The 12383-nt window shown below is 40.9% G+C and overlaps 1 protein-coding gene across 2 annotated transcripts in view; it reads right to left on the reverse strand.

Moving 5' to 3' along the window:
- Positions 1-6649, reverse strand: part of kcnab2a (potassium voltage-gated channel subfamily A regulatory beta subunit 2a) — a gene marked incomplete at its 5' end in the record, with an annotated part of 158829 nt that extends 152180 nt beyond the window's left edge. The window contains one exon of one of the 2 annotated variants that reach the window (XM_084316035.1): positions 6546-6649. In XM_084316035.1, coding sequence (XP_084172161.1) covers positions 6546-6622 — 77 coding nt within the window. The remainder of the gene's footprint in view (positions 1-6545) is intronic. The other variant, XM_084316037.1, reaches the window with a different exon arrangement.
- Positions 6650-12383: the final 5734 nt, after the last annotated feature.

Here is a 12383-nt window from a genome sequence, read left to right on the forward strand (position 1 = left end):
CAGTAGACGCAGAGCGGAGCTATGCGATAATATAACGTGCGGTTATGTATATAACCATAGTTATATGAGCATAGTGACGCTCTGCGTCGGACTCACTGAGGACCCTGTGGTCTTGCCTTTGTGGTGAAATACTTGGGAAGGAGCTGTTAGTATGGCCACACACCTGCTTATGTAGAGGAGCGGATGGGGGTGTGGCCAGACAGATGAGGTATGTAAAGGTGCATGTGAAAATGTATTCAGTGCTAATACTGATATGGAAGTGTATTGCAGTAGACGCAGAGCATCACTATGCTCATATAACTATGGTTATATACATAACCGTACATTCATGTTTGTGCGTTTACAAATTGTGCCAACAACATGTCGCCCACTTTGCGTAGCGTTCATAGACTATTGATAATACGGACCTGCTGCAGACAAAGTGGAGGTAATATAATTATTACAAATGGTAACTGGCTGTTTTGACTGATAATACGCATTAAGCATCGGGTATATTGCTGTGCATCGTTATTGCTGCTGCTTCTAAAAATAGCACTACTCGAGTAATTAATGCAAGTACTCAATCAGGGCAAACATTCTTTGTGCCCATCCTTAGTCCTTCAAGTCTTTACATTTTTAGTATTATGCTGATACAGAATCCCAATATATATTTTCTTGAATTTATCATCAACACAAAAGAAAAAACACATCTCTAGAAAGGAACCAATGCAACACAAACACAAAACCGGAACAAACGAGACACAAACAAAGGGGTGTTTGGGGGGCGAAGCCATCTACCATATCTAGTGCATCACATCCACCTACCTACATGTTACATATTACAGTCTAGTAACAGAATCATTGTCGTCGGGCAAGATATTCTCTCACAATGTCCCAGTGACCTCTCTCACAATGTCCCAGTGACCCATCCAGTCCCCCAGAAGTTTTGGCTGCACGTTCCATATTCATTAGGTCCAGATATTCCCTCAACCAAGAGTCCACAGAGAAGCATTCTGGTTTTCACTCCTTCCAGTTAATGAAAATGAGCCTTTTGACTGACAGGCAGCCCATAGTCCACTGACAGTATTTCCGACATGATCTAGCTTTAGGCCTATTATGCATGGTATGGGGTTAACACTGTTAGTTAACATGGAGAAATTCTGACCTCAATGATATTACTACGGCCCAGAGTGTTTTAACAGCCGTCCCACAGCAGATGTCTTAGTGAGCCTCTATTCAGGGAACAAAATGAACACCCGCCAAGCTCCAACGACCTATAAATGTCCTCTTTGGCTGGTAAATTATGGAGGCTACTTAGTCTCTGGTGTGTAAAAGAATTAGGAGCCATTGAGTGGTTCGGGCTCAATTCCAGAGTTTCCCCAAGGGGATCAAGAAAGAAATATCTCATCAGATCTTATCTCATCTTATCTCATCGTTGGACAGTTAAGCTAGGCTTTTGAAGCAAGAAGAGGTTTTTGAATGGCCTTGTGACACTACGTCAGCCATATTATATGGGGGAGTAGGGCCCTCCTCCTGACACAGGCACCATTTATAATTTTTGGCCAGTAGAACATCTTTTTTCTACCTACCAGCCACCTTGGCTGGTAAGCAAAGAAGTAAATGTTGTCCCCTGCCACTATTGCCACAATTATGCCAGCATAAATATTAATATTTTTTTGTTAGATAGTAAATTATATTGACCTATTTGTTTACACTGCTTTTGTTGTTTTTACTACCTGTACCCCCCCCCCCTCCCCCCATGCTGCTATGATACCTGAATTTCCCCAAGGGGATCAATAAAGGAATATCTTATCTTATCTTATATCTGTCATCCATCTTTGATAAACTGACTGAGTGATATATGCTTTGTTCAGTATTTATACTGTACTATGATGCAAAATCTTACATTTAGATGCACTCAGAGCTGATCTCTTCAAACTGCGTCCCACTGTGCAGCAGACAAGGGTTATGATTTCATGGAATATGCATTAGGAGCAGCTCTAGACAATCATACCTCTGAACAAGGCAGCCTTGTCAAGAAGCTGATCCAAGCCTGGACATGAGGCCGGGTATTACCCTCTTTAGTTTTCTTACTTATAATAGATAACAATTGTGCATGTATCAGAAAAGAAGAATCCGATAGGTCAAACAGATTTTTAAGTTTTCGAAAAGGCAACATCTTGACATTAACACTTTTGCGGCCACTGGGATGAGTCTAATTCATCTCAAGAGGAGCGTGAAATGTAAACAGACGTGGGGCTGTTTGTAGAGCTAAATCTATACTTTATAGTAGGGATGTCCCGATCACGTTTTTTTGCTCCCGATCCGATCCCGATCATGTGATTTTGAGTATCTACCGATACCGATAATTATTTCCCGATCCGATAATTTTTTTTTACATTTTTTTATAAAATTTCTTTTAATTCAACAAACATGACCATGTTCATGTCTTAAACTCATACTGAGGCCTTAGTTTTGGTTTTAAATTGCATATCATCATTCATTTATTTATTGTCACACAGAGCAGAAGAATTTTGCCAAAACAAACCAATAGTATCCAGCTGCAGAACGTCAGACCAGCCACACTCTCAGACCCAAACGCATTTCCTTTGATTTAATTATACATCAAATGATTTATGAAGTTAACTTTTCACCTGGATAACATCAACATTCAGGGTGAATGTAATGTGAGAAATTGGGATAAGAAAAAAAAAAAAATAATAATAATAATAATAATAATAATAATAATAATAATAATAATAATAATAATAATAATAATAATAATAATAATAATAATAATAATAATAATAATAATAATTTGGTCTGAGAGTGTGGCTGGTCTCCCGTTCTGCAGCTGGATACTATTGGTTTGTTTTGGCAAAAGTCTTCTGCTCTGTGACAATAAATAAATTAATGATGATATGCAATTTAAAAACCAAAACAAAGGCCTCAGTATGAGTTTAAGACGTGAACATGGTCATGTTTGTTGAAAAAAAAAACGAAAAGAAAAAACGGAAATAAATGGCAGATATTTTTTTTTCTTTTTTTTTTGTCGGTCCTGATCTTCGGAAAATCACGTGATCGGCCCCGATCCCGATCACGTGATCGGATCGGGACATCCCTACTTTATAGTATTGCTATCTGTCCATTCTCATTGTGAATTGAGACCATAAACCGTCTTTTCAAAATGGTTTAAAGAAAAAAAAAATCAATACGTTCTCATTTTATAGCGCCGTGAATATAAGCGTTATACCGGATTTGGTCTAGTATATTTCCTGGAAGCCGAGATAATGGGCTAATAGCTAATAACGTTAAATCCAATGGCATTTCGGTTATAGATACGCTCCAGTTAAAACTCAAACTGCATATGATCGGCACGATCCTCACGCATGTATGAATGAAAGGGGGGGGGGCGGGGGACGTCGTTTCTGATTATTGATTACCAATAACCGCGTTAGCCTCATTAGCCTCATATGCCGAACGCCTGGATGGCTATCAAAACAAGGCCCGATCGGGATGTACTTTACGTGAAAAAGATCTTACCGTGGTCCGGTGGGATCCCCCCAAGCATTTCCCCGTTATCGATCGCCATCTGGTATATCGATATGTCCATTGGCTGATGATAAATCCCCTTATTGCATGGTGAAATCTCCGATGCAAAACGTAATCCAAGCTACAGGCTGCAGATCCAAAATCGAGCTAACATAAAACTCCATTGAAAGTAAAAAAAAAAAAGAGTCCACCGTTCGGCCACAGGGAACACTGCATTATCGCGATAGCGCCCCTAAGAGGATCTGGCCGGTATTGCACCTTCTCGAATTCAAAGAGTAGGGTATATCTGCATTGCCGCTCGGCGACCTTGAATAGGTTATTAAAATGGAATAAAAGCAATAACAACTTGCCACGGATTTATCCGTGCTTCTGTCCACAACGGGTGGAATCGAAACACGGATATATACGTTGTTCGTCCCCATTGTGTTAATGTGTCCAACTTTTACAGTACAATGCCAGGTTTCATTGTTGCGTCCAGCGGATAGAGTGGGATTACACCAGATGGGACGTGATGGAAGAGATATTCAGTACAATGAAAAGCGTGTTTTTCCATCTCGTTGCATTATTTAACAGAAAGTATGTTGATGTACAATTGTTAGAACTGTTGTTGTTGTGAAAATGACGACTAAAGTCCTTTGATATCTATCCCCCTGGATATCAACAAAATAAAGCCATTTCATATAGCCAATCTGCTTCCTCTGATATATTGCATAATATACATGGGTTACTCTGATTGGCCCATCAGTCACATCTCGCTGCTCTGATCAGTCAATCCCACTATGTCTGATTGGCCCATCAGTCACATCTAGCTGAAAGGACACGGTGCTTAACAATCAAGCATCTAGTGTCTAGTGAACAGAAGGCCTTGCTCCCTCAGCCTACTGAGAGTTGGCTGTGCTCAGAGAGGGTAACAGTACTTCTGAAGCTGAAATCAGAATGATCAAATGATACTCATGACATTAACAGTCCACAATAAGCAATTTATAACTTAAAACATCATTGTACTGCATCTTTAAAGCTTAGTCTCCAATGTAGGAGCTTCACAATGGAACATGAAAAGCCAATAATAATGTTATGGGATAATGTCAAAGAAATATTCTTATTACGTGATATGATCTTCTCAAGCCATTCCCAGCTACCTGGGAGTCCCTATATGATTAAAGTAATTTAATATTGAGAATCTGATTCAAGTAATTTAATATTGAGTATCTGATTCAAGTAATTTAATATTGAGAATCTAATTCAAGTCATTTAATATTGAGAATCTGATTCAAGTCATTTAATATTGAGTATCTGATTCAAGTAATTTAATATTGACAATCTGATTCAAGTAATTTAATATTGAGTAGGGGTGTAACGGTACACAAAAACCATGGTACGGTACGTACCTCGGTTTTGAAGTCGAGGTTCGGTACGGTTTTCGGTACAGTGGGGGAAAGTTTGGCTTTCCATGTTCCACTCAGGGGTGATGTAGTGTGCAGTAACTAATTGTACTTGTAGGGCTGTCAACGAATATTCTATATTGAAATTAATAATCGACTTGTAAAAAAAAAAAAATTATAATAATAATAATTATATTAGATTGTGAAAAAAACAGCCCCTGGTGGGCGGTTGTTAGTGGTTAACATACCGTTGTATTCGTTCGGTACACTACACAGCCATTCGGTACGGTACGGTACACACTGAAACTTGTTCGGTTCGGTACGGATACGTGTACCTTTACACCCCTAATATTGAGTCAGATTCAAGTCATTTAACTCATTCAGTGCCATTATCCTTATCCCGTTCTAGCTAGGCCACGCTTTAAAAGATAGGGGTGCGTCACCTTGTTTGTAGAGCTATATCTACAGTATATTCTATATTATAGCTATAGAGACAATACTAAGGTCATTTGACAGTCAGTATCTTCCGTCGAACATGCAAAAAAGAATAAATTTGTTCATGTTGTTTGCGCGTTATCCCGTGGTGAATATTGCATAATTTCAGAGTGATCCGGGCTAATTCCTGAAAAGCTGAGTTATAGGGCGCTACGTGAATTCTGCTAAAAACAGTGGTGTTTCATCCCTGGACACGCTACCATTTCCAAATCAAATGTATATAATAGGTATTATGTTTCATCATGAATGCATGAAAGGGGGGGGAGGTCGTTTCTGATGCTTTGATTGCCAGTAACGGCATTCGTTTTGAACACCACACACGCTGATCAGCTGGATCGATATGAAATCATTGCAGGATCAAGGTGGAATTGACGTCAGATAGTCCTTACCTTTGATCGGGGCTATTCCAAAAAGAATATTCCAATTGTTTGATCGCGATTTCCAGTATTGGTGTCCATCTGGTCCATGACATAATCCGGCACAACTCATGCATCGAGTGTCCTGGACACGTTTTCAATGTGATCGAGTGAACCTCTAGGCTTCCCTGGACAAAAAATCTCCGCCCGGTGGGGTTTAAATGTAACACACGGTCTGGAACAGGGTTTACTGCACTCTCGATACTGCCACCTAGCAGGATCTGGCCGGTACTGCACCCTCGGGTTCCAGTATGCCTTTTAACGGCAACATACAGGTCCGTGATATTGAATAGATTATTAAAATCGGGAAAAAAAGGAAAAACCTTCCAAAAAAATTTTTTTGGCACTGAACGTTTGGCGAGCAAACGCATATATATATATAAGTGGATGGCGCAGAACGTGTTAATATTGAGAATCAGATTCAAGTCATTTAATATTGAGAATCTGATTCAAGTAATTTAATATTGAGTATCTGATTCAAGTCATTTAATATTGAGAATCTGATTCAAGTCATGTAATATTGAGTATCAGATTCAAGTCATTTAATATTGAGTATCTGATTCAAGTCATTTAATATTGAGTATCTGATTCAAGTCCTTTAAGAGTATATGATTTTATTTCCAGAGGTTCTAATAAAATAAAAAATAGCTGTGATGGGCTTGGGATCCCTAGTGGTTTATGTGGATTCAATGGTTCAGATGTGTTTGGAGTTTGGACCCACCTGTAGATCATCCCTGGCGAGCCAGTCTGTCTGAGGGAGAGGCGGGCAGGTGAGTCGGTGGTAGATTCAGGATACATGGAGGCAGGAGGGTGGGGGCCAGCCTGCCGGGGGGGAGGGGGGTGATCTTTCTCTGGGACCGCGGGGGACAGTGTCGCTCAGCAGTCAGGGCCCCTGGAGAGGGAACACAGGCAGGACACATGTTACATTTGGTGTCGTTTCCATGTCCGTTACAAACGTTATCATCAACACGGGAAATACAGTAATAAAAACACAGCAGAGATGCTCAAGCAAGCACTGTAAATGGTGCATTTATATAGCACATTTATCCAAAGCGCTTTACAATTTGTTACTCACATTTGACCCATCCACTCACACATTGACACACCGACAGCGGAGGCAACCATGCAAGGTGCCAACCTGCTCATCAGGAGCAGTTAGGGGTTAAGTGTGTCTTGCTCAAAGACACTTCGACACGCTGCCCAGGAGGAGCGGGAATCGAACCGGCAACCTCCAGATTACCAGATGCCTGCTCTACCTCCCGAGCCACTGTCTGTTGCCCCCTGTTTTCATAGTGCCGATACCAGTTGACTAGGGTTGGGTACCCTTCACATTTGAACTGTTCAAATTTGTACCAGTTCCTGGAATTCGGTATCGGTACCCAGCGGTAAATTTCTTCAACAAATACTTGTTTCCGTTGTAAAGAATTTGTAAAGAACACACAACACAAAATAAATCGCATGAGCATGTATTATATTTTTTAAATGTTTAATCAACATTATCTGGCCATCCTCAGTAAATATTATCAAACTCTAACCTTGTCTGGTCATTCCAAAGAGATGGGACTGTAATATATATATTTGTGGAAAAGGCTCCCTTTTGTCTAGTATATTACACAAGTCTTATACTAAACATGTAAGGGTACAGAAATTTGGTACGATTGATCTGGCGTGAATCTGTACTCTGTAGTACCGATGTAATTCGATCAGTACCCGTAAAAGTTCGGTACCCAACCCTACAGTTGACCGATCCCAATCACCACCTGCCTTGGCAACACCCTGACCTGCATGCCATTCGGTTTTGATGAGCTCTGTGGCCAAGCCATTCTTTTCCATGAAAAGTAGCCTACTTGGATTATCTGCAGTGGAGGATGTACCTGGACACATGCAGAAGCCACAGAGAGGGTGTTTGTATCCTTTCCCTAAACCCAAAATGATTCTGCTCAAATGTCAACACTGGATTTATGTGGAAGACCGGTCTAGTATGGAAAGACCTCAACATCAGATGAAAACAAACAAAGGATTTAACGTTATGTCTGCTTTAAGCATCAGGTTGGTGATTGTAATTTACTGTAGCATTTATAGTTGCTATAGCGACGATATAAAACAATGTGCAGCCGAGCCGACAATAACAAACACATTACACATGGGGGCGACAGTGGCTCAGGAGGTAGAGCGCTCGTCTGGTAATCTCAAGGATCCCAGTTTGATTCTGGCTGCTCCCGGCAGCGTGTCGAAGTGTCCTTGAGCGAGACACTTAACCCCAAACTGCTCCCGATGAGCAGGGTTGGCGCCTTGCATGGTTGCCTACACCGTCAGTGTGAATGTGTGAGTGAATGGGTGAATGTGAGGCATACATTTGGATAAAAGCGCTATATAAATGCAGTCCATTTAAATTAGCATTAGCTACATAGGCTAACGACTGCTAAACCCACTTGTGCATGGTTCTATTCCCCCCTCCCTCCCAGCTCCCAGTGAGCTGTGGTGTTCCACAAGGAAGCATACTAGGGCCGTTACTGTTCCTAATATATGCAAATGACTTGTTCCTGTTCGTGGATGACTCAGCCCTGCTGGTCTCTGACAAGAACAAGTTACAGGTTGAAAAAAAACCTCAGCTCAGAACTCGGCAGAATCTGCACCTGGCTCGCTGATAAACTATCATTACACCTGGGTAAAACAGAGTCCATTCTCTTCGGATCAAATAACAAACTCAGCAAAACCAACGGCTTCTCTGTTACAGTGAGTGACAATATTGTCACAAGGAAAGATGAAATTACATACTAGGGCCCTCATTTATCAACGTTGCGTACGCACAGATATGTGCTTAACCCGTGCGTACGACAATTTCTAAGCAAAGTGTGGGATTTATCAATTTGAACGTGAACTTGACTTTGTGCTTATATTTACGCACAGCTCGGAGCATGCGTAGCTGACGCCCCGTGGTAGAAGATCGTTACTGCAGACGGACGGCATATGCGCTCCTCAGTTCATGCATTAGTTTCAACGCGGAAATAAGCTAATAGTGTAGTAGTAATAGTAGTGTAATTATAACAGGCTCATGCGCGAACAAGAGGTTGGCTTGCTTGTTTGGCACGGGGGGCAGACGCAGAACACCCACCTCCAAACGCCATTAAATATTGTTTCAAATAAAAAGCAACATACTATTATTTTGTGTCATGTTTCCAAATAAGATCGGCCACAACTAAATGCTTTCTACTTCAATTTGTTGGTTAGAATAGATTACCTCGCTCCGTTGAAACAACAATAATAATAATAATAATAGCTTCATTTTATATAGCGCCTTTCAAGAGACCCATGCAAGGTCGCTTAAATAGGGGGGGGGAATAACAAAATAATAAACATAGTGGACAGACTATGTAAATATGATGATGGGATTCAAGTTCGCGTTTTTATTGATCACATAGGCAGGCTACACATGGCGTATAGGCTACATCATACATGGCAGTGAGATTCATTGTTCTTGTATATGCTCTCGTATTATTGTTTATATAGGCTACCCAATACTGACATCAAAATAGATTGTATGCCTCTAGAAATAATATGCAGCAGGTAGAACATTGACGGAAAATCCGTCGCGATTTGGAATAAAATTGAGGAGAACTTTAATCCCTGGGTATTAATCGAACAAAACGGAAAAAGGCAGTCATATTCCAGCACGGTCTTTATTAGTGTTTGTGCTGCCCAGGCAGCAATGGTTAATAGATATCATATCCGACATCACCGTACGTGTACACGTCTGTCAGCCTGTCACGTATTTCTCCATAACACGCTTCCCTCGGCTTAGTCCACTTTTCCACATTTCATGGGGGTGTTCCATTACCGTATATGGTTAATCGGGGCAGTTCTGGTATGCAAATACGAGCAGACGGTCAGGTGGCGTAGCGGAGATTGCGGTCGTCACCAACGCCGGAGACGCTGGATTCGCCTGTTCCAGCTCCCGGCGTTGTCACCAGCTTGGCTGGCCGTTCACACTAATACAATTGGCAGTATTAGAGGGTGGGAAAGCTGGCGGGGTGGGTCCGGGTCGTTGTAAACAGCGACTCCTACAGTTCGGTCGGGGCGCCTGCTCAGCGCGGATAGGATCTAAGGGGGGTAGTGTGATCCTTCCACACGTTACACCCTCTCAGTGAGAGTCCGCGCTGCCAGGTGAAAAGAAGCGGTTGATTGGCTAGACGTGTGTCGGAGGAAGCATGTGATAGCCTCCACTCTCCCAGACCGACTGTGGGGGGTAAGTGCGCAGCGACCAGGAAGGGGATTGGGAATTGGCATAACGACTAACATTGGGATGGGAGAAAATCGGAGGAAAAAGGAGGGGAAAAAGATTTAAAAAAAAAAGAAAAAACACAGTGCACGAGCTCCAGCGTAGGCTCAAAGTGATATTTATCAAGACAGGTGTGCGTAGGACCTGTGTACGCACGTGTGATCAATCCCGTTTTTTTTGTGCGTGCACACATTCTAAATTCTGTGCTTACGTATGAAAATAGAACACTTTCTAAGAATTTTTGATAAATGAGGGCCCTGGGTTCCATCCTAGAGGCAAATCTTTCCTGTGACAAAATGGCATCCAATGTAATCAAAAAAGTCAACCAATGAACTAGATTCTTGTACCGGATCTCCTCTCTTGTAAACAAGAATACCCTGAAGACTCTAGCAGGAGCACTCATTCAAGGGTACTATGACTATGCTTGCACCTCATGGTACCAAAGCACCTCAAAGGCACTAAAAATAAGATTACAAACATCACAAAACAAACCGGTCAGACTACTACTTGACCTTACTCCTAAAACCCACCTCACCCCTGCCCATTTTGACAACCTAGGATGGCTTAGAGTAGACGACAGAGTACAGCAAATTGCTGTTTAACAGTACTCTATATTTGCATATGGGCAATTCCATGCAAATGTCAACCTCACCATGAAAAAATTTAAATAACATGATCATAACCAAACCAATTTCAAATGTATCATCAAGGTCTATATTTTGAAGTACAAAATAGATTTGATCGTAATATTTATGAGAATGCATGTTTTTTCACACTACAGGAGACACAATGATGTAAACATTTATTTTTCGATTAACCTAATTGTATGACTTTCTGAATGGCCAGAATGGCAAAAAAAATCAACAGATCTTTTTCTAACCTCACCTTTGGTCATGAAGGGCTGTTGTATCAATATGTGAATCAATTATGTACTTTGTGTCTTTCCATTGGCAGGTGAAGCATGCTGTTATAATGCCCCTTTATGGGACAGCGAATGTAACATCCATAACGTTTTCCAGGAAAAGTTGTCATAAAACATGCATCTGGAATGCAATGTCAACCAAACTTCCTAAGCAAAGCTAACTTTTATAAAGATGACATATTAGCAACAATTAGTCATTCTGGTCTTATTTTTTGTATTCTTTACAAGTGTTATGGATGTTACCGTTATGGATGTTACATTGCAAGTGACGGATGTTACATTGCGAATGTGTGTTGTTAAGTCCGATTATGACCCCTTTGTTTGAAGTATAATTTACACATTTTAGTTACACTTATTGAGATAAAGATGAGCCTGCAATAAGAAATGTTTTGACCTTTTGGATTTTGAGATAGGTGACAAAATACACAGCGTTATGGATGTTACGGAAATTGACAAGCTTTTCGGACTCACTGAACATATGATGAAAACTCTGTGGCGCACTGAAATTATGGCAAGGGTTATTAGCCCCCTAACTTTTGATTGCAAAGTCTGACATTGACCCCCTTTTCAGGAGTTGACCTGGAGCCCACCAAGGTCATGCATATCAAGTTTGGTCAATGTCAGACCTTGCAATACACTGTAAGGCACTGTAAGGCTACTGTCCTGCCTCACTTCCAGTGATGAAGCTAAGCTATGCTAACGGAGCGTCTATTCCCAAAGCTAAAATGCACGCACAGAGACAAAAAAGGTATGTATCTTCTTGTCTAACTCCAGGGAAGATGTTAAATAAGCTAATTTCCCAAAATGTTGGAGTTCCCCTTTAACTTGTCCCTGTGTGTGTCCAGTCATTTCGACTAGCAAACGTTGTATTTAACATAGAGCTGGGCCGTTAACGGCGTTAACGTGCTGCGTTAACGCTATACTAGTATCGCGCGATAATATAATTAATGCATTCATCTAAAAAAAAAGAAAAAAAAAAAAAAATGTTTTACCTTTATTTACCCAGGGTAGGTTCGCTGAGCACAGATGCTCTTTTTCAGGAACGCCCTGCTTCACATTCACACAGTTCCATTCACACCTGGGAGCTGCCCAGTACAACCACAGTTGACACCATTGGCCACTGAGCAACTCCACTGGAGCAGTTGATTCAAGCCATGTCACATAGTTCAAGTTTGAAATGATTCTTTCTGTTTTGCTCCTGAGAGTGTGCTAGATACTGTACTGGTAATATTATTTATTTGTGTTAACTTCTGAATAAAACAACTTATTAAACACAAGTACATCTTATTGAACATTATTTTGATATTTCATTACCAATTATCATAGCAAAACAGCTTTTTCAAACAGTCTGTAATGCA

This window comes from Notolepis coatsorum, assembly GCF_963971535.1.
Source record: "Notolepis coatsorum genome assembly, chromosome: 6".
In the NCBI taxonomy this organism is placed as follows: Eukaryota; Metazoa; Chordata; class Actinopteri; order Aulopiformes; family Paralepididae; genus Notolepis; species Notolepis coatsorum.